Raw genomic sequence first — 24,625 nt, 5'->3', positions numbered from 1 at the left:
ACGCCAATTAGCACAAATGGTAAGTTCCGACAGTGCCTACAAGTGTGCCTACTGGCCGCTAAATGGCAATACCGGTTTCATATGTATACACCTGGTAATCTTACTTCAGATTTGATCCTACAGATATGTTGATTTTTTCAGTTATTTTCGGAGTCAAAACTATTGTGAAATTCGATTAAATTTTTAGTGTTTCTAGTTTTGATCTCCAATACATCTTCAATTTTATGTGAGTTTATTTTCATTTCAAGAAAGCCCTCAAGTGCCAAATAAAAATTTTTCAAATATTTTTAATAGCCCAAAAATAAAAGTTAATTACAGTGGTATATAAAAAATAACTATCTCGTGAAGAATAGTATCCTAAAATCTGGCAGAAATTTGAGAAGACTAGAAACAACCGAAAAAACCTATTAAAAATGAAATAAAAAAAAAACTATGAAACTCTACAGATGACATTTTTTTAAATCTATTTTGCTCGCACATGTTATCTAGGTTTAAACCAATTTTTCTCAAATAAATGTCATCCAATATAAAAATGACGCTTCTTGATAACAAACAGAATTTCCTCTTAAATTTAAGGCTAAAAGGAAACAATTCTTTTTATGTAAAAAACATATTCACGTTGTCCAAAACAAAAGAGGTAAGAGGTCGATGCTTTCGTTTCAAGAAAATTTTTTTTCTGAGAGGCGGTACAAATTTGTACTGATCCCCACCAATTTGGTCAATTTCCGGAAAAATAAAATCCGTTATTTCTTTTTCCAAAATCTTTCTGTCCAGGTGATTTTAAAATTAATATCTGGTTTTAAATAGGAAAAGCTCGTTTTTCGAAAAAATGAAAAAAAACGAAGTACTTTTCATTATCTTTTTGTGGATTCAAGTTAGGAGGAATAATTTCTATGAAATAATTTTCAATTTTGACCCTCCGAATACCCTTTTATTGTGCCCGTAAAATGTCCCAAAAACGCGAAATAGCAGTTTTGTATCAATTTCATGCTAAGGATGGTATTTTTCTGAACTTTATCAACGTGAATTATTTTTAATCGATAAGTGACGAGTCTTCAAATATTTTTAAAATAATTTGGAACTTTTTAAACAATTATTATCTGTTTAAACATTTTCTTCCTCCTTCAAGTAGTGAAAAGTTATTATTTTTCGGGATAAATGGTATAAAATTGGTGAATGTCCAGAGTAGCACTTCTTGCTTAACATAACTAACAGATGTTAAGAGTGATGTTTTTTTCTTACAGATATTTAGCAATCTTTTATAAAACTTTTATTTAATTAAACCATTTTTTCCCTGAAAATCGTAAATATTCATTCTTTTTTGCAATTAATGACACAAATAACGAATGTTTAAAGTAATATTTTTGTAAAGACATTTAGAAACCATATAAATAATTAATAATCAGGTACTTGAATCTTCAACGTATAGCATGTATTTTATTAAGAATAATCATTTATTTAAACAATTAAAATTCAATTACTCTAAATAAAACATAGTCCTTAAATTTACCCCTGTAGATTAATAGAATCTGTGATAAGAATAATTTGCACGTATACATCTTCATTAACTATATAAATAAAACAGAACAGAGGAGTATGTACACACTTTTATAAACAAAAGGACTATATTTTTCCTGGAGAAATTTGATTTAATTTTTTACACAATATATATTCTAAAAATATTCGAAAAATTAAACATTTGTATACCTTCCCAACGAAGAGGCGCATGTGAATGATTGATAATAATTATTTGAATAATTGGTTTATATTTGAAAAATTGGTTAAACCATTACAAAATTTGTTAAACAAGAAGCACTATCTCTTAACACTCTTCAAACTTATATAATTTATGTTCGAAAAATAATAACTTTTCACGATTTATTCAATTTATTTATTTAATCTATTTATTTATGTAATTTAAAGTCCATTATCGATTAAAAATAATTCAGATTAATAGAATTCAGAAAAGTATCGTCTTTGGAATGAATTGGATAGAAAACTGCTGTTTTGCATTTTTTGTGGCATTTTCCGGTCATAATAAATGGGTATTCAGTGGGCCATAATTTTAAGTTATTAGGTGGAAATTATTGCCATTAATTTCTTTAAATAATTTATTATTATCGTCATATTATAAGTGTACACTTTATAATTTTAAGTAGACCCGCGCCTTTCGATACATGGGCGGTTGAAAAAATCGTGGTCCTTCAGCATCACTGCGAAATCTATTATGTGTAATGGATTTTTTTTAGGTTATACATTTGGAAAGCAGTATTATTATTGGGTTAAAATTTCGTTTTTTTTTGTTGAAAAATAATCATTTATCATTCCTTTGTTAAAAATTCATTTTTTTCTGGAAGATTAAAAATTTTAGTTCAAGGTTTCCTTTTTAAAGGTTACAAATAAATTATTTTTAATGGAAATGTACCCATGTCATATTTGATATAATTGATATTTTAAACTTAAAATTCAATTGTTTGATTAAAAAATCACGTACTATTTTGTTGAAATTTCGCCTTTTTGGTAGTAAAATAATCTTCTTGATTGAAAATTCAAGTAAATGGTTAATAGTTGAACACCCTTATTGAAAAATCATTTTTCATCTTAAACCATTTTGTTGAAAAAATTCCTCTTTTTTAGTTGAGTATTAACTTTTTTTAATTGAAAATGTAACTATTCCATTTTCTGGCTAAAAATTGATATTTTCTGGTTGCAAATTTTCATTGGGCTTTGAAAGTTGTAAATCTTTTGGCAGTGGGTGTTTGAAGTAGGCAAATTTAAAGAAATATATCAGTAACAAAAAAAAAATCACTTGCAGATACAGAGATGTGTATCCTATGTACAAATTCTGGTTTTAGAAATTACATATATGGCTGGCAGGACTAACATACGACTTTCAATCAAAAGCAGTACAACAACTGCCGCTCGGCTGTTATGAATGAAGTTTTATAAAAATGAATTTTGGATCCGTAAAAGTGGATCATTTTAAAATTAAGTTGATAATAAGGACGGTATCGCGGGATTTACTGTGTTATATTATTTCGAATTTGGCTGAAAGTGAAAATTTTTTCACTTTTGGCTGAAGATATCTTGAAATCCGGACGTATAGGAAAAATCTGAACGATGGAATCGCTTTTAGGCCATCAAAATGCTTCGGGCTCATATCCCAGTCCAGTCTTTGGGTACAAAAAAATTAATATTTTTTTCCCTCGTTAATCGATTAATTTAATAAAATTTGCGTTGTTCAGCACAAATTTGAATTGACTTAAACGAAAATCGGTCAGAGTGAAAATCTCTTGTTGGGTTACCAATTAACTGACCTAGAAAAATGTTACGTATTACTTTTTGTCCATTAGTCCCTATTTGACTAAGTAACGTTACACTATTATGTTAATGGGATCATGCGGTCAGTGCACTCTCGCACTTCTCCACTTTTGTTCAAGGCTTGCGCATCACTCGTTGATTGAAAAGTAAAAAAAATGCAGCGATAAAAGTATAAGTCAGACTGTAGTGCAGCCTATAGAGGAAATAAACAAAAGGGAATACAGAAGAAGGCGCACGCAGTGCGATATGGAAAGATAAGAATAAATTAACGCATAAAAAAGGCGGAAATTAAAAATATCCACTTTTATTATTACATTAACGTCCCGACAAATAACGTCCGCAACTGATCATTGGGTTTCATGACCAATCGGAGGTTTTGAGCATAAAGATGTCAAAGGCGGACCATTATCGATAAATTCTCATCGACCCCAAGTTTTCTTCTATTAATAAATCACATTGTTTGTATCTTTCTTTAAATGAGAGATTATTCCGGTCTTCAAAAAAAATTATTTACATTTTGAGCTAAATAATGGTTTACCAAAGCATTTCTGAAAAAATTCATTCTTTGTGAAGCTCTTCGTCTGGGGTGACTGTTAGTGAGATTGATCAGCGACCTGTGTTGGAACAGTGTTACGGAATCAATGAGTTAATCAATTTGATCCCGTAATTGGATCTTAATGATATGAAAAACTTGTATACGACCAAGCCATGATCAACTTTTTTTTAAATTAAAATTTAACTATTCCAGTTGAAGATTCATCATTTGAGTTGAAAATTTACCATTTTTTTATTCATCTCTTCTAATATAAATTTCCCCTTTTTATCAAAAGTACAAACGCTTGTTAAAAATAAATCCGTTTCAGAATTTTTAATTAAGCATTTAACTATTTGGTTGAAAACTCAACTATGTGGTTGAGCTCCTTTGTTCTAAATGAATTTTGTTTGTTCGAAATGGACATATTTTCTTGGAAATTTTTGACCTTGGCTAGAAATTAATTTGTTAAATGTAAATTTAAATATTCCATTGCTGGTTAAAAATGAAAATATTTAGTTGGAAATTGATATTTTTTAGTGCAAAGTTTATGTTTTTTTTTGTTTGCTGAAAATTCATCATTCTGAATCAAAATTCAAGTCCTGCTTTAAAAGTTGAAGTAAAATTCATTTTTGGTTGAAATGTTTTTTTTTGTCTTGACTGAGAAATACTTATTTGCTAAAAATTCAACTGGGTTGTTTAATATTTTTAATTTTAAATTATATTCGGTTTTTCAGTGAAAATCAAAATCTTTTGTATTTGAAATATCAAATAATACATTTTTGGTTGAAAAATAATGTTTTTAACATACATTCCTTATTTTAGAAATATTTTCGCGGTCACGACTAACCTATACGACTTCCAATAAAAGTATTTTTACTGTGAAGCTGCAAATCGGGTCACATGAACCGAACAATTCCGGTGTTTTTTTTTTACTTACAGTTCTTCATTGATATTTTTTTATTTTATTGACATTCATTTAGCTTTTACGGCAGAAGAGCAAATTCTTTTTCTTTCTTTGTGTGAATCGCTACAAGCCACAGATAGGTTTCAAAATAAGAGATCATTAATTTTATCTGTCCCAAGTGTGCGATTTCTGTAACATTTCAGCAAATGTCCAAAAATCCTGTGAAAGCAAACAACGTGGAAATGAAATAGCACCCCCTGCAGTGAATTTTCCCTCTCTCCGAAAAATTCTTTCTTATCCGGTGAGATCGATAGTAGCTTCCGTCCCTTTTCTAACCCCTGAATCGAATATAATTGGTTTCCCACCACGTGCTACGTGACCACTACCATAAAAGCCATGTGCTATGTAACAATGAAAGAGCGGTAAATTTTTTTATTTGTAGGAAAAAATATTATGTGAGAATAAAAAACAGGTCAGAATATGTATATCACGCTTTCGTATACATATTATGTAGAAATCCTAGGGTTCGGTTATGATATTTAGGCTATATGGGTTATTTTCGGTCAATTATTTTTTTGTGGAATGAGAGAATAAGCTAAAAAAACGAAATCAAAGTAATATATTTTTACGTCAAACCCCTTATTTCATATTTGTATGAGAGAGTTGTTTGGAAATCATTTATTCAAAGACAAATTATAAAAATTTCCAGTATTCTAATTAGAGGTCTTATTACAATTATTACGATTTTTGAAATCAAAATTGCCCCTTTTGTGGGAGAAAAATGCATCCAAAAGTCCATATGAAACTTCTCAGTTTAACTTATTCGAAATATGATTATTAGTTATTTGACTGACATTTTCAGTCCGAAAATAAAATCGGAAAAAAGTTCTTCACGCAAAAATATCTATCATGGAGTTTTAAAAAGAGTTATTTCGAAAATTTTGTGAAGTTTACTTTTATCAGTTTTTCGAATTTGGAAGTAAATGCTTTGAAAACTTTTGGAAAATCTTCTTTTCTTTGGAAAAGGGATAAAGTGTGACACAACTTCATCTTTCCCTTTCCCAGCTCAAAAATAACCACTTTAAATTTGAGAAGAATTAATAAACATTTATAATTTAACGATTAAATAAAATATACATAACAGATTATCATTTTAATGTTAATTATATGAATTTTTAATTTTTTATTATTCCAATATTTTTAGTTAATCAATTGTTAAATATTCAAATTATTGAACAATTAGTGAAATTTACTGAAATAATTCAAATATATTGATATTAAACATTAATGAAATCTTTGATTGACTCACATGGTTTACTACAGATCTTCGTAAATACTTCAAACCTTTTTTGAAATAAATGCAACATTTAAAAATGTTATTCCATTGAATTTTGTAGTTCGACATGTAGTTACTAGTTGCTACTTGAAGTAGTAAACATTACAAAAGTTCCGCTATGTCCCTCCATTGCAAACTAAAAATAGTTAAATCTAGTCTGATTTTCAGCAAATATTGCAGCAAAAGGTTTCTCCGTGCACAATTTCTCTAAATTTCGGAAATATCATCAATCTATCCAATTATACCAGTTGTTCATTTTTTATTATGACTTGGTGACTTTGATGACTTTTGTGAATTTTAGAGTAAACAGTTTAAGAAAAGTTCAATTCGAAAAAAATAGTAATAAATTGCTAAAAATAGTAATTATTAGTCATTTTTCGAGCTGTAAAGGGATAGTGTGTAGTGGAACTCCACCATTCCCTTTTCTAGCCTGAAAAATTGCAATACAAAAGTGTTTGTAAAAAAAGTATCAAATAAGGAGTATAAAGTAATTGTTATTCCGTGAAAAATCGAAACGTTGAAAAAATCAATTATTGACAAACTATTCTGGTCATCAAAGTAAACAATTACACCGAAAAGTCTATTGATCCCATAAGAATCGAAACCAAAAAAATTCCAGAAAGAGAAAAAAAAATCCAAATAATTTACAAACTCCCAGAAAAATAATTTTTAATTTCAACGCAAAATTATTTCATCAATTACATATAGTTAATTAAATAATTTTGCCTATATGTACTAGTTATAGGAATGAATTTCAGGCCAAGGAGAAACTTGGTTAATAATATTATAAAATAACTTTGTCAGTATTAAATTATTTTTTAAATTGCCACCTTTAAAATTAGTTCGAGAACATTAGGCAATGTTTAATAGTAAAGAATTGATCCTAATTAGAAAAAGAGGGGAATTATCACCTTTTATGGAAATACCATGTTATAACTTTTGGTTCCGCTGAAAAAATGTAAACAATAAGACTTACGTCAACATTACACGATATTTAACAGTAAAGAATTTAGACTAATTAAAAAAGAGCGGAATTCCCATCTTCTTTGGAAATGCCATCTTATAACTTTTAGTACCGATAAAAAAATTCAAACTATAAGACTTAAGTCAACATTACGCAAGTTTTATTAGTATGTACCACATATACCATAAACGAAAAACATTGGGATGGCGCACTTTTTTGGAAATACCTTCTTATAATTTTTAGAAATGATGAAACAATTTAAAAAAAAAGACCTAGGTCAAAATGACGCAATTTTGATTAGTACCGAATTTATCCTAATCGAAAAAAGTGAAATTCTCGCCTTTTTGGAAATACCATCCTATAATTTTCAATTAAAATTGGCTTGCCTTTCGATCCTCTAAAAATGAGAAACTTTACGCCTTATTGCATGAAAAAATGTTACTAATAAACCAGAACTGTATGCTGTATGCTCGCTGATTACAAGCCATTTCCATAAACCTTTAATCTTTTATTTTTGCACCTTGTAAATTCCCTCGGACATAAAAAGTCACTTAAACCAGCTTAAACCGAAATATATGCACTGCGAGTTATTTTGCAGCAATGACTCAACGGCAATGACAAGTTTACGCAAATACTTGGAGATAAGGTAAAGAACCTTGGCGTTACATTTTTCTTTTGTTGGAAGAGACGCGAGCGATCCCTCTTTGTCGGCAAAAGGATCCGTGGACGGTGGACTGTCAAGAAAGATAATGGATGTGAATTGTGCACGTGTCAGTAACACGTTTGGTGGCAATTCAGGATTTTCACTTATTATATCAAAAAGCGAGGGAAAGTCTAATATTGTTCAACATGATACTGAGGAGGGTCAGAACAAAGAATTAGAACGAGTGACAGGATGTTATGTTCACTAATTCAAATAGTTTCAACCCCACACTAATCAATAGTAATCCCCCAGCGATTATCATCGTATTTATCTTCTGAAAACTTCAGAAATTATGGGCCTTTACCCCCCCCCCCCCACTAACGTAGCCGCTGGCTATAAACACACATTTAAAGTTTATTCTGTGGCTTTTCGACTTCAATTGCTTAAAATGCTCTCAAAACAAAGGAAGTAGAAATATTCTTCATGAAGATATGGAATAACAGGGGAATTCAGGTAAACGTATATTGAATTTTCGATCAAAAAATATTTTCTAACAAAAGAGATCAATTTTCAAACACATAGTTGTACTTTTAATCAAATGGTCGAATTTTTAACTAGAAAGATAACTTTTTCTACTATAAATATTAACTTCCAATCCGAAAGAACAAATTTACAAACACAGTTGAATATTTGATCAAAAAATATGTCTTTTCAGAAAAACAAAATTAGTTTTCTACCAAAAGACGGGTATATAACAAAATGCATTAATTTTCAACAAAATAATTCAACTTTCAACAAAATAATTTGATTTTCGACCAAAACAGATAACTAACAATGTATTTGAATTTTCAACAAAAAAAATGAAATATTAAACAAGATAGTTGAATTTCTAACCAAATAGTAGTTGAATTTTCAACCCGAAAAGTAGCATTTTCAATAAAAAAGCTAATCTTTAACCAAGAAAGATGAATTTTCAAATATAAGAGATGAATTTTCAACAAAAACTATAAATTGGTAACAAAAGAGTTTAGATTTTTGGCTTAAAAGTGGAATGTTTTAAAAACAGTTGATTTTTAAACCCGAAAAGATGTCTTTACAACAAAGAAGTTAATTTTCAATCAAGATTAATTTTTCATCAAATTGTTGAATTTTCAGCTAAAAAAGATGAGTCAGTAACCAAAAATGAAATCGTCAAATTTTCTGCTTAACAAATTTAATTTCAACAAAAAAAAACAACGTATTTTCAACAAAATAGTTTACTTGGAATGGAAGCTTCAAATGCGTACCCTAAGTGTTTAACAATTTTCTTTCACCTTCTACCCTATTCCTTTACACACCCCCTACACGCGGACATGGTGATGGGAGGGGGACCTACAGTTTAAGGTGGGTTCCAAACCATCAAGATCAACCAGCTTTAAGTACTTAGAGAAAACCTTTTTCTCTCGAGATCATAATGATCAGTCCATTCGAATCAATTTGATCTTATTTTTTAGTTTATTTTTGAGACTAAACAAAATGGCCGCCAACTCTTGACGCCGCCGTCATAAAAACATAACGTAAAAATTGTATCTGACCGCACGGAAGTGACAACGACACTTAACAGGTGATATTTTCTAATATCAGATTTCGTTATTTTTTAAATTTTTCAAGTACACTGCACGATTAGAAACCATAAAAAGCTTGCATATGAGATAAAGTACTGTAAGAAAGTCAGCCATCTTGTTTTGAATTGACACATGATCCCAAATCAGATCATTATGATCTCAAACGTAGATCATTCACTCCGGCCGATCAAAATGCTAATGAATTCGGTATCATTTTTGTTGCATATCAAAATGATATTGATTTCGGTATCATTTTGAACACTTTTTTTTACTGTGGAGTGCGAGGCGGGAATCGAACCCGCAAGCTGACAAGAAAAAAAACCAATTTTAAACTATAAAGATGAATCGTCAACTATCATGAATCTTCAAGAAAGGAAAAATTAATTTTCAACCAAATAGTTAAATTGTTAACTGAAGAAGATAAATTTGCAACCTATAATGGAAGAGTACAATTTACAATCCAAATAAATTACTTTTCGACATCAAATGAAACGAATTTTTTATAAAATAGTTAAATTTGAATATATATATATATATATATATATATATATATATATACACATATACATAAATCAATTTTTAACAAAATAGTTCAACTTTCAAACAAATAGTTGCATTTTTTACAATATAGTAGACACATGGGAAAGAAATCGGCTAAGATGGTTCGGGCATGTTGAGAGAATGCCAAATGAAGGACTAAAGAAACAAGTGTATGAAGGTAAAGTAAATGGCGGCGTGCCCAGAGGTAGACCGCGGAAAGAATGGTTAGATTGTGTGAATGAGACCCTACTTAGAAGAGACATAAGAAGTCACAGAAACACGAGAGCCTGCATGAAAAAATGCATGGACATAAAAGAAGCTAGAGAAGTATGCCAGGACAGAAAAATATGGCGGCAAATAGGTAATAAAAAGAGTGTCAGTAGAGTGAATGAGGCCTGAAACAAAAGATCTTGGATACTAATGGACCCAAGTGGGGAACCTTACATGACGACTTTGTGAGGATCTTCACTTGAGGTGATTGCTAGAGAGATTTATCAGCAACCTGGGTCGGAGCAGTGTTGCGGAATAAACGGGTTATTTAAATAAATAACACGAGAATTCTGGATCAATCTAAAAATTCTATATCTCTTTCTCACATTACTCCCTTCCCCACCGAGTGAGACACGCCTACCCCGAAAGGATGGCTTCATGGTGTAATAATAATAATAATAATAATAATAATAATAATTAAATTCTCAACGAAATACAGTGAAATCCTTCAATATCCCTCCCTTCTATCGCCCTTACCAGCATTAACGCCGCGCCGCAGGTTGGTGTAACAGGAGCTGCCGGGGTGCGCGGAATCTGCTGTTGTCACTCAAGCGAGCATTGAGACGTAAAAAAAAGCGGAGCGGGCTATAATGAGTTAGTTCCCACCCACCGTCAGCCCTAAAATCGATGCTATATAAAAGTTTCAATGTAGTAGAATTTAAAACCAAGCGACATGAATTCCGAATGAATGATTGGATTTGTTAAATCATAAATTGAAAACATTAAATTCCAACTGAAAAAACTATAAATTCTCAACCTGTTAAATTCAACCAAAAAATCTGAATTAAAACAAAATTTTAATTTCCAAACATAATCATGAGTTAGGAACCAAGAAGATTAATTTTTCACGAAAAATACGAATTTTAACGTACTACACATTATCTAAATTCTTATCGTTCTTCCAGTGAACCCTTCCCCCATATTACCAACAGTAATTTTTTACGCGACCATCCCCTACCCCTTCAATTGGTAATGTAATTCGTAGACGGCCCCTTATCACCATATTTTCCACGCAATTGTTAGAAACAAATTTACAATAATTTCACTATAATTTCATTACAATTTTTCCAATTTCATTATTGGAGGTCAATACGACTGGACAGAATGCGAGTGTTTTAATATTGAAATAGAGAAAAAAATCTCAAAAATTAAGAGTTTCAATCTCGAGGTTCCTTCTAATATGTCTATTAGCAATTTAAAGACAATTCTATCACTCAGGGATTGTGAAAATGATAAGAAGCAGACATAACACCTGTGACCTAAATTATCATTATTATGCCTATTATACAATCTGGAAAATACGATCAATCATTGACACGATACTGCCACGTGAAAATATTAAAACACTAATTACTAAACAATAATTAAATAGGTCCTATACGAAAAAAGGTTGACTGCTTTACAGAAATTTCTGTTTTATAAAGCCTTGGTAACATCGACCGAAATATCGGTACAAGCAGCCAGATTTTTCAGTACAAATAATGGGAGCTGGAAAAAGGGGCTATTGGCACCGAAATTTCGGTACGCGAGACACCTCCTTTATAAAAACCGTTTCTTTCCGTGAGCAATCTGAATTGCTGTGCCACTGAGATACTATTGAAAACTTATTTATCGCGACCGTATGAAGTCTAACACCAATGGTTTTTCAATTTGTAGAAACACAATTTTCATAATTTTCGGAAAAAGCAATATGCATGCCATAAGACAAATATTTCTTCTAATCGCTCGGTAGCTCAGGCAGTAGCGCTTCGGCTTCGCCGCCGGAAGGTTGCGTGTTCGATTCTAGCTGTCTGCACTATTTTTTATTTATTTAATTTCAAATTTTTCACATAAAAACGGACTTCTTTAAACTTTATCGTTAATACTTTGAATTTCAAATACAATTTTAAGTATAATGAAAAAGAATAATAACTGTTATAGAAAATAAATTTATTTGCGAAAAACAGTGTGCTGATCAATCTCTGTAGCAATCACGTCAGGTGAAAAGTTTCCCAGAGTCATCATATGTCATAGATTACACAAAAATAGATCTCAATAAAAAGTACTTTTAATATCTTGAATCGGGAAACGTTCAGATTTTTGGTACTCGATACAAAATGAGAAAGTGAGTGTCTCAACAGGCGCTTCAGTGACACCTGGTACCATTGCTAAGTGTAGAATAAATGCACTTGCGGCCGTGAAACAGCGGAAAAGAAAGTTAGAGGATTGAAAATTAAAGTCGAACATCTTAGTCACGCTCAGGATGATTATGTTTCGTTATGATTATGCCAATCGCAAGTGCAGTCTGACACACATGTTCACTGACCCGACGTGACTCATTCGAGATTGAGTTTATACACCAGGAGGTTTATTGTAGAAATTAACTCGTTAGAAGTTATCTTTCCATTCCCGACTAGTTGTGTAAACTACAAAACTGTACTTTTTCCCGCAAAATTAATTCCATACAAAAATATTCACAACATCCAATCTCTCGGTATACTTATCATCAGAGTAGCTACTCGATGGATCATAGATGATTTTAAATTCCCGGTTTGGGGCCACGCATAAATTACGTAAAGTGGTTTTCTAAAATTTTGAACCACGTAAAACCCTTTGATAGAGTCGGCTTGTTTTTATCTCCCTCCCCCCCACACCATTTAAAGTAATTTCTTTTGTGAATTTATTTAGGAGCCATATAAAAATAACGTGAGACTATTCAGGTGGAGGAGAGGTTTTTGGTAAAATCTTGGTGTTTCTTACACGTAGTTAAATAGTTGATATTTTCACCAAGAAACATTTGTCATTTTACATCAAAAACATTTGGAATCATCCAAAAAGGACCAATTTTTAACAAAAGAGTTCAATCCTCAACCAAAACAGATTCATTTACAACCAAAAAATTGCGTGTTTTACAAAAAAGAATGAAATTTCTGAAATGACAAATTTTCAACAATAATTGAAATTATAACCCAGAAAGATTTTTCCATCAACAAAGAAAAAAATTTCGTCCAAAATATTGAATTCTCTAGCCAAAAAGATGAGCTTCGTATAAATAGTTGAATTTTTAACAAAGAAGTTTCTTTTTCTACCAAAAAGACCGTCTTTCCAAAAGTGAAATAAATTTGAAACAGATAGTTGAATTTTAAAACTTCAAAAGTTCAACTTTTAACCTAAAATAGAATAGTTAAATTTTTATTTCAAAAAATAATTTTGACCCGACTCCAGTACAGGGGGGGGGGGGGAATTTGGCCGAAGACAAAACTCAAACCATCATGAGTTTGTTTGTTCATTGTTGATTATTTATTATCCTGATTTAACAAATATCAAATTGCATCATTTTAACATAAAGTAGAAGGTTCAAAAGTGATCTATGAATTTTTCCAGAATTTTGTATGCATATTCATTACATTTTGAAGACACCAGATCAATTTGACCTCCCTTTACGGCTAACGTGGTTAAATAATCAGCGATACGGGGATGTGATTAATTAAAAACGAATTTTCTACAGATAGTTGGATTTTTAACTGGAAAAATTCGAATTTTCATCCAAAAAGTTAAATTTCAACCAAATAGTTATAATTTTGTTTAAAAAATTAAGTTTTAGCGTGAAAAATACTTTGATATACAACTAAAAATAGTTGGATGTAACCAATAATGACAAATTTTAAAGAAAAGACTTGAATCCTTAACTGAAACAGATTAATTTTAAATCAAACACTGGCACCATTAACAAACAAAGAAATTATTTTCTACCAAAAACTATCAATTTTTAACGAAATACATACATTTTCAAAAATATAGTTACATTTTGAAATAGAAGGATTAATTTTTCTATTTTAACACTGAAAAAAATGGTCCAGCTGTCCCAGCTAACCGTTTAGCTGAATTTCGCCTTCCAAGAAAATTTAGTTGTGCCGCCTAGATTACTAGCTGTTTTAGCTAAATTTGTCGCCTAAAAAAATAGCTAATATACCGATATAATTTCTTGATAACTAATTTAGCTAAAACAGCTAGAAATTTAGGTGACACAATCTGTTTAAGTTGAGGATTTAAGTTTGTATGTTGAAAAGTTGTCTTTTTTGTTTAAATTCTACGGTTTTTTATTTAAAATTAAAATATTTTTAGTTGAAATATTAACTATTACATTTTTTGTTTAAAATTTGGTTGAAAATTGACTTTTTTGTCGACAATTTATATTTTCGAGTAGAAAATAGATGCATTTTGTTGAAAATTCATCTTTTTGTAAAAAAATTCATCTTTTTGGTTGAAAATTCAACTATGTAGTTGAAACTCTTAAGTGTTGTGTAGAAATCTCATCTTTTTAGCTTGAAAATTGAACATTTGGGATGAAATTAATTTTCTTTATTCACTTAAAAATGGTCTTGATTGAAAATGAAACTGTTTGCTTGAAAATGAATCTGTTTTTATTGAGGACTCAACTAATTTGTTAAATAATCATTTTCGTGGTTGAAATTAAATAGTTTTTTTATTCAAAATGAAAATCTTCTCTTGATTAAAATATTATCTATTACATCGTTTGTTTAAAATCCATCTTTTTTAGTTAAAAGGTCCAATATTTGTATTAAAGTTTAACTACTTTTTTAATTCATGAAAACCAGTTTTAGGGAAAAAAAATGTATGTAATTTATGCGCGGCCCCTTGATCCCGAGCCTCAATTTTAGGTAAGAGGTAGAATATAAAATATAATGTAATATACTCATACTCACCGACATCCCAACTAATAATGTGCGTAACTTTGAAAGTTCAACTCACCTACAACAGAAAGTTAAATCTCTTTAATGAATCAAAGTACTTTTTATATAGTTGAAAATAAAAAAGTTGAGATTATTTAATTACATTTTTTTAATTATTCCAGAACAACATAAAATCTATTCTTTCTCCTCATATTAATCACAATGTGTGTTACAATAGTAATAAGCGAGATGAAGCAATGGGCCATTATTTCAAATTTAAATTGTTTAAATTTAATAACAAATGTATAATTTTAATTATTTAAAATATTTTTTAAGCTGAAATAATAATTATGTTTGATTTAACAGCTTTCACATAGGTTAATTTAGATTTTTTTACAACATCATTATTAAAACAATTAACTTTAATGTTACTTAAAATTAACAAATTTGTTATTTTTAAACATTTGTTATATTTCCAGGTTCAATTTAAAAGAGTTCAAAATATTTAAATGATTACAAAAGATTTAAAATATTTCAAAATATTTTGAGATTTCAAAGCTTTTTGATTTTGAACAGGGAATTTTGGATAAGAATTGTAATAATTCTAAGTTGGGACATCAGATAATTTTTGGTGATAAGAATTACAATTCTGATATAGAACCGAGAATTTGGTTAAAGAATTATAATTCTCAATTTAAACAGGGATTATTAGAAATAAATTCCATTCTTCTGAATCAAAATTAAAATTAGGTTACATAATTTCAGTTTAATGTCAAAAATTCTCTGTTCCAAGTCAAATAATAATTCTGTTCAAAAACTTTTTGTCCTAAAGTGTAAGTTATAATTATTTACAGAAATTTCCCATTCCAAGAATTTTTCACAAATACCGTGTTCCAACTAAGAATTACAATAAAAAAATCATATTAACGCATGTAATTTACATTTTAATATTTTTAATACATTGGAGTGAAAAATTCCGGTTACTGAATCACATTCCCAGTCATTCCGGCTTTCTCCTCAGTGATCAAACTCTCAGTAATTTCCCGATTTTCCAGATTTTTCGATGAGGTAAACACCCTGATGCCTAATTTTATATATTAAACATTTTTAAGACTATTAAAAGTTCCTATTCTCTTAATCTAAGTTAGTAATAATTTACTAATAAAATAATGCCAAGTTGTTTTTCAATTGATTTATCAAACATTTTTGTACTGATCTTTAGTATGAAACTGCAAATTCGTCGTTAATTCGTTCATTTATATTTTACAAATTAATTAAGTAACTTTACAAATTTCAGTAGAAAATTCTTACTAATAGAATACTTGAAAATTTATTTGAAAATTTTATGGTATTTACATTTAAATTAATTCTTAGACAATTTCAAATTTCTACCAAACATAAATGTTTCCAACTCAGCAGAGAGAAATATATACATCAATGAAAAATTTTATTATTTGTCGAAACTTTACTAATATTTCACGGCCCACAAGTATAAATAAAAGAATTAATAAGTGCTAAGAGTACAAAGTTTTTCATTCTGAAATATTTTATTCAAAAATGAATACAAGTTTCTATTGGAAATATATTAAATTTAAAGGTATCAAACTATTAAGTTTTAATTTAGAAAGTTTCTTATTATTAAATATATTCAATATTGACAATTATTTAAAATTAAAATTGATTAATCTTTTTTGACGGATCTTTGAACAATTTTTCAAGAAAAGAAAATTGTTTACTGCACAGTAAGTCAACATTGACATCTTCAACATTAACATCTATGAACGGAGTTGCCAAATATTTGCTTAGTTATAATCTTATTTTGGACCAGAATTAGGCTTCAATTTATAATCTTCTAATTATTTTATGGACACATAGTCCTCGTTATGTGTACTTTGTTAGTACGTTTCAATGTTTGCTGACAATGTACACTGTAAATTTAAGTACGAGATAAAAATTTCGTCTATTTGAATATCTCAATCTTAAACTATTACAGACATTAGTGTAATAAAAAATTGTTTTCACAGATCGAACACGTTTTCAATAACAGAATTCATAATTAAAAACAAAAAGTTGAACTGCTTTCTTCAAAACTCATTTGTTTTGTTGACGATTCATTTCTTTCGTACAAAATTCAACTAAACCATTTTTGGAAGATAAATCTTTTTGGTTAAAAAATCATCTTTTGGGTTCAACTCTTTTGTTGAAAATTCATTCTTTTGTTGTTAAAAATTCATAGTTTTATTTGAAAACTCATCTCTTTGGTTGAAAATATAAATGTTTTGTTCAAAATTATTTTCTTTGTTTTTAGGAATTAATTTTTTTTAATGTTTAACAGAAAAGATTAATTTTCTACCAAAGAACAGATTTTCGACATGTGACATTAATTTTCAACAAAATAGTTGAATTTTGAATCATGAAAATATCAAATTTTATCAAAAATTGGAATGGTTTAATTTTCATTAAAAAAAATTATTTAAATTAAAAAAAAAATTCTCTACAAAAGAGTTAAATTTTCATCGAGAAAATGTGAATTTTTAACAAAAAAGTTAATTCTTAACCACATAATTCAATCTGCAATAAAATAGTTAATTTTTAATAAACAAAATTATTTTTTAACCCCAAAAAATGAATTAAAGAATGTAATTGTTCACATTTAAAGCGAAAACGATTTTAATTCAAAATAAAGATCAGTTGAATTTAATCAATAAAGACGAATTTTTGATAAAACAACAATTGAATCCTTAACTGAAACAGGTTAATTTTTAAACAAACAGTTTCATTGTGAATAAAAAAAGAGAATATTCTGCCCAAAACTATATGAATTTTCATCAAATTCATCATTCTTCAACAATCAAAAGGATGAATTTTCTACCAAAAAAGGGGAGTTTTTAACAAAATACAGTTGAATTTTCAACCAAATTGTTGAATTTTCGAGCTGAAAATACGGATTTTCAACATGAAAGTTAATTTTCAATCGAAACATAAAAGATGAATTATTAACCAGACAGTTACGTTTTTAATAAAAAAAAACTGGAATTCCTACAAATAGAAATGATTATTCAAATCAAAAAGATGCAACAAAATACTTCAATTTCCATCAACAAATTTTGTTGTGAAAAAGAAATTGCAGTTAAATTGTTGAATTTCACTATACCATTTTTGTCTGAAAATTTATATGTTCGAGGATTCAACTATTTTGTTTAAAATTTGTCTTTTGGTAGAAAATTAATAATTCATGGTACAAAAGTCATATTTCTGGGTTGAAAATAAACTTTCTCGTTTGAGATTGGTCTCTCATTTAAGAACTTCGTCTTTTTGCTTCAAATTTCAACTGTTTTTGGTTGAATTTTAATCTTTTTTGTTTGAGAATAGGGACCATTTATTTTAAAGTGCATAATTAATTAGTTTCATTTTTCCTTATTTTTTAGACAAGTAAATTTTTTTAAATTGTACTCCTTTTAACTTTTGAGGTCACATTGGCTCGCATATCAGAGAAATAATTCTATGAAGTATTTATGTAATTGACACTTAATGATCGGACACATACACATTTGTCGTTCGTTTCACCGATAAGTGTCTGGGGCGTCAACTCTAGTTGCTGCAAATCTAATGTTAACATAAAGTGGGATACTAAATTATTTCTACAGATAAAGCTTGAAATAAAATAATGCACAATGAAGAAGTATCTTGATTGTCTTTTGCTAAACAGGTATAAATCGGTGTTTAAAAAAATGTCCAATTTAAGCATTAATAATAGGGCGGAGTGAAAAAGTTACAAATTTTTTTTTCACTAACATCAAATGAGGTGGCATATCGCGAACAGATTTGTCAGAATTCACAAACAAATGAGTTTTCTGCTTGCTGAAAAAAACACATATTTCCCATAGGAAAAAATACGACTGTAAATTTTATGCAGATTCGTCAACACTAGCTGAATCCAGTTGATATTCAACGTTTCTCTTCAAAATCAGCCATAGAATACGAATCAAAAAGTATTTTTTAAATATCACCCTCATAAGTCTGTTTTATAAGGTTCCAAAAAAAATCCATAATTGAAACATTGGTTTTTCCGAGTTTTAGACGATAATTATGATTTTTTTACGGGTTATTAAATGAAAATAGTTCATAAATACATAAAATACTACTTTCAACTGATAACTGGATACTTACATAAATTGCTAAAACAATTTATTATCATTCGTAATAATGTTCTCTTAGAATAATGCTATAAAGTTGCATTTTTTTGTTAATTTTCCAATGTTTGTCCACTTTTTAATTAAATTAAGGTAATAATTAATTCAAGTTAACAAAAATTATTCTTTATACAATTTATTATTATATTAAATCATATTATCTTTTAATGATGCTAGAAAGTTGCGTTTTTTTTCTGAAATATTCAAATATTTGTTTAGTTGTCACTTAGAGCATCGTAAAAATTAATAAAATTGATAGAAAATGATTGTTCAAAAAATTATTTTTATTTATAACTATATATTCTCTCATCGTAATGCTAGCTAGCAGCGTTTTTTTTAATTTTTACTTTTTTAGAACTTTTCACTCAAAATAGTTAAATTCTCAAACAAAAAAGATGTTAATTTTAAAGCAAACAGTTGCAATTTCATTTAAAACAATATTACATTTTTACCATAAAAGATGAAATTTCAAACCCAAAAGAAAACTTTCAAAAAAATGGTTGAACCTTTAACCAAAAATGTATTTATTTAAGATACAACAAATTTAAGAAAATTATAATTTGAAGCGAAAAATACTTTTTAATACAAGATACAAATGTAGAATAACTATTTATTTTGTATGCTTCTTTTCGTATTGGCCTTAAGGTTTTATAAATATATAATTATCCTAGGTTTCTCAAAAAAATTGAAAAAGAGTTTTGAAAATTTCTGGTATGTCAAAAAAGTATTTAGAAAATCAAAAGTGTGAATTTTAGCCTTTCTTCGATTTGTAGCGAGAAGGGTTGCTGCAACGAAAAAAAATCATACAAAAAAAAGGCAGTTAATAAAAATCTACAACTTTTACTTGAACACTTTTTCAATACACCCATCAATTACAGTTTTGAAGTAAATCTAGAAAAACATGGGTTGATCAGATCTTTTTGCATTCGAACCAAGTTTTACAAAATACCGTTACTAAAAGAAATTCGTCATAATCTTTCAGCCCATAAGTAAAATTTTATTAATTTACAAATTCAAAAACGGAACAGAAGGTATTGACCGATTTGAAACATTTTTTCTTCTTCTTTTAACTGACAAACCACATTTTTTTACTTAAATGATTCAATTAATTTCAGCTATAAGTATTAAATACTTTTAAAAAACGTAAAATACGAGGGTTGTAATATTAGAATATTTGTTGCTTACAGTTGTCAGTTAAAAAAAAAAGAAAAATGAAGAATGGGGGTTGAAGGAGAAATTTCGATAATGGATAGAACCCACAGAACCCTTGAGAATTCAATATCAATGAATATATTATCCACTTTATTCTAGTTTTATACTTACCTCATCAATCACTTTGTCCTTTTCAAGGCAATTCTTTTACTCGTTCTTTTGCGTCTCAGCCCAAAGTGTATTATTCACATATTTTAAGATCATATATTTTATCATTATAAATATTGATTATAAGTGTTAATAATAAATATTAATAAAATCATTTGTTTTAGGAGTGCATTTGCAATAATTTCGGTCAATACAGTAAGTTTATTTCGTCTACTTCTTTGTTCAAAAATAAAAAATGATACCGCTAAAATGGCTAATTATGCACTATATTGAATTTAATTGATGATTTTTTAATAATTTTAATTTATAATTTTCAAATTCTAATTGGAAAAGTTTGTATTGTTTCCTAATGATACACTTTTAGGTATTCTTATTTTTTTTATCTGTTTTAAAGAAACTTATCCTATTCCCTCTTTCATCATTTTTTGCTTAAACGCAAACTAAATTAATAGAAACCAACAAAAAAAATTAAATACTTCTGGCTGAGAAGTCTCTTATTACAATTTGGTTCGGAATTTGTCTCGTTTCGTTAAAAATTCTAGTACTAGTTTGAAAATTTTATTATTCTGCTGACAATTTAACTATTTGGATGAAAATGTATATTTTTTAATTGAAAATTCAACTACTTTGTTGAAAGTTGAGCTAGTTTGTTGAAAATTCATATTTTTTTAAGATTCTTCTCATTGGTAGAAAATGTAACAATTCCATTTTTAGAAAGGCAATCTTCCGAGTTAAAAAGTCATATTTTGGGTTGAACTCTTTTGTTTCTTTTCTGGTGGAAAATTAATTATTTAAATAATGTAAGTATTTCATTTCTGGTTGAAAATTGATATATTTTAATTGAAAATTGATCTTTTCATTTTGAATGTTTATGTATTTTGTTAACATTTCGTCTCACTTGGTCAAAAACTAATGTTCTTAATCCAAAATTTATCCTTTTTCGTTACAAATGCAACTGTTTAAGTCTAATTTAATCTGGTTTGATTAGGGATTAAAAAAATGGGTAGAAAATTAAACTATTCGGTTCAAAATTAAGTTCTTTTTGAAAAATGAAACAATTTTTATAAAAAGTTAACTGTTCAGTAGAAAATTAACTTTTTTGTTAAACAATCATATTTTTCCGTATAAAATTTAACCGCTTTGTAGATAATTTGTTCTTATCCCTTTCAAATTCAATAATTTTATTGAAAATTAAACTATTTCGTTGAAAATTAAACTTTTTCAGTTAAAACTTCAACTGCTTGGTTGAAAGTTGAACTCTTTGAAAATTATTGTTTCCTCTTTGGTTAAGAATTTTCTTAATTAACAATGTAACTATTTCAACTGTGGTTGAAAATTGTTATTTTTAATTCAAAATTTATTTTTTCTAGTTGAAAATTAAATTATTTTGTTAAAATTTCTTGTTTGTTGGTCAAAAATTCATCCTTTTTTATTAAAAATTCAAACTGTTTGTTCAAAAATATACTTTTTGCCTTAAAGTTCTACAATTTTGTTGAAAATTAATATATTTTGTTGAAAAATTGTGTTGTTTGGTAAAAAATTGACTTTCTAGCTAAAAATGCATCCTTTTGGTTGAAAATTGATCTGTTTGGTTTAAAATTTTTACTTTGTTAAAAATTCAGATTCTTTGGTTTAAAATTAAACTTTTATTGTTGAAAATTCGTTTTTGTTTTTGTTGGAAATAAATTTTTTTATTTTAATTGCACTATTCGATTTTTCGTTAGAAATTTATCATTTACAAGTTAAAAATTCAACTTTTTGTTAGAAAAATCATGTATTTTGTTGAAAATTCTTCTTTTTAGTTGGAAAATTAATCTTGTTTGTAAAAAATTCAATGATATTTCGATTCAGGTCCGAGCTAAGGTCACAATACGCACGCTACTCATATATTTATAGACTTCGTGATTCCGTCGCTAACAAAAGTGAAAGAAATATATCGGCAACCCTCGGACAAAAGTTATGCTTCATCTTTCAATCAGGGGGCGTAGCTCAGATGGTAGAGCGCTCGCTTAGCATGCGAGAGGTACCGGGATCGATACCCGGCGCCTCCAAGTTTTTTTTGACACTATTTTACTTTTTATCAAACTAGTAATATGCATATTTATTATGAAATACTAATACTTCATATCCGAAATGAATAACAATTATTAGTTTATGTAAAAATGAAAAAACTTCTAATTTTCTATTTCCAGATATTTTGGCTATTGCAAGAAACTTTTACAATGTCATTGTTGTTTTTATTTTTCGGGGTCAAGAACTAGTATTTTAATCTTGTAATATTTTCAACATAAAATCTCTTATAAACTAAATAAAACAATTGCAGAATAAAATTTAACAATATCAAATTTATTTATTTATTTTAACTAAAAAAGCTGAACTTTCGACAAAAAAGATGATTCTTTAACAAAAAAATAAGTTTCAATAAAATAGTTGAAATTGGGACCAAAGTGCCGACTAAAAAAGACTGATACTCAATCAAAAATAGAGAAGTTCAATTTGCAGTAACAAAAATTAAACTAAAAAAAAAGATATATTTTCAAGAAATAATCAACTTTTTCAGTAGAGACAAATTTTCCAATCAAAAAGTCAAATTTGAACAAGTAAAAATTATTCAGTTAAGAAGTAAAAAAAGTTATACAATTTTTGGAAATGTGTACCAAAAAAAAAGAAGAATTATCGATTAAAAATTTGAAATTTAAAAACCGGCAATACGAATCCTCAGCCATAAAGTGCATTTTCAACGAAGAAATTGCATATTTAACACAAAATTACAAAGTAATTAAATTTTCAATTAACAAAGATCAAGCGAGAAAGTCTTAAGTTAAATTTTCAACACCAAAGCATCAAATTTTTACAAAAATAGTTTAATTTTGAACACATAAAGACGAATGTTTAACAAAACAGTTTAATTTTTAATTCAGAAGGATGTATTTAAAAAACAAATTGTTGATTTTTCCAACCACAGAATAAAATTGTTAACGAAAAATGTAATTTTCATGAGGAAGTAACTGATAAAATTAAATATAACTACAAGAGAAATAAACTACTAACAAAAACATTGCAATAGGGTAGCCGCAAAACTTAATTTTCAAAATTTCCTGATTTTTCCCTGACCATTAATATTTGAAGGACAGAATTTTAATCTTGTAACATTTGTAACAGAGAAAGAATGTTTTGTAAATGGAAGAAAGCAATTTTCAATTAAAATTAAAATTTTTGAAATTTATTATACTTGTCAGTTATTTAAAGTTCCTCTTACAGAAACTTCCTGACTTTTGCAACATTTTTTTTTCATAATCTCTGACTTTTCCCCACCAATAACATTCCCTGTTTTCCCTGATTTCTAGGTTTTCTCTGACGTACAGCCACCCTGCTATACCTGTCAAGAATGATTGTTAAAAGAACATATATATCCTTAGGTACTTAGGATGAAGATGGATGGAAAATTGGGTAATATAAGGTTGGTCAAAACGTCATGTCGATTTGTATAATAAATCAACTCGACAAACCCCCTTATCTCCTCATGAATGAAGCTATCTCAGCTGACACAGCTGGAACACCTTAAATGTTTAATCATATCCACGTGGCTCATTCGTGCAAATAAGCTCAGCTACTAATATAGAGAACTAAAAATATTTTCTAAAAATATTCGTCTTTCAATAGACCATTTGTTGTTTTCTTTATCATATGCTAGGACAAATAGGGCGCCTATCACGCATTCCTTATTTTGATTAACTAAATATCAAATTAAAATATATTCGAATGCTTCAATTTAAATTACTATCAAATATAATTAATGTTCATAAATTAAAATAGCTAAATTGGCTTTGATACCCTCTTAATTTATTTCTTTTAAGCTCGAAATTAAATCCACTTTAAATTTAATTTTAATTTGCTTTCAGTAATCTGATAGCTTTTATTCAAATATAAGATTTTATCTCAATTTTCAACATCGAAATCTATCCAATTTTAGAGGATTTACAATTCAAAGTTCAGTAAATTAGAAGAGTTGCAATTCAAAATTATGAATTTATTTTATTTACAAAATATTAGTTTCCAATTATTATTTTCACTTTTGTACAATTTTGAAGATTTACAATTACAAATATAAATAAAAATTCTTCAATTTTAATGATTTTGCGAGGATCAAGTCAAGTTTCCAATTCTAAATCTTCCAAATTTAAGAAATTTCTAATGTAAATAATCAACATTACAGCTTTTTAAATATTAGAACTTACAACTTGCGTGATTAGCCCAAAATTCTCCCAAGGATATTGGGTAATTATTCACGAAAATTAGGGAATAATAGGGAGGTCAATTCG

The 24,625-nt window shown here is 28.2% G+C and overlaps 1 protein-coding gene and 1 non-coding gene across 6 annotated transcripts in view; one reads left to right on the top strand and one right to left on the bottom strand.

Moving 5' to 3' along the window:
• The window catches only part of LOC117179144 (sestrin homolog), a 592,084-nt gene that overhangs the window by 78,455 nt on the left and 489,004 nt on the right, over positions 1 to 24,625 (bottom strand). The window contains exon 1 of one of the 5 annotated variants that reach the window (XM_033370826.1): positions 14,824 to 14,869. The exons of the other annotated variants lie outside the window; for them this stretch is intronic. Within the exon in view, the coding sequence (XP_033226717.1) occupies positions 14,824 to 14,829 (6 nt within the window). The 5' untranslated portion in view covers positions 14,830 to 14,869. Of the gene's footprint in view, positions 1 to 14,823; positions 14,870 to 24,625 lie in introns of those variants that run through there. 5 annotated transcript variants of the gene reach the window in all.
• On the top strand, positions 22,282 to 22,354 carry Trnaa-agc. Its single transcript has one exon. It is a non-coding gene; the product is annotated as a tRNA-Ala (tRNA).

Source organism: Belonocnema kinseyi, chromosome 8, assembly GCF_010883055.1.
Source record: "Belonocnema kinseyi isolate 2016_QV_RU_SX_M_011 chromosome 8, B_treatae_v1, whole genome shotgun sequence".
In the NCBI taxonomy this organism is placed as follows: Eukaryota; Metazoa; Arthropoda; class Insecta; order Hymenoptera; family Cynipidae; genus Belonocnema; species Belonocnema kinseyi.
Note: the sequence above shows the minus strand (reverse complement) of the source record. Positions and strands in the feature narration are given on the sequence as shown.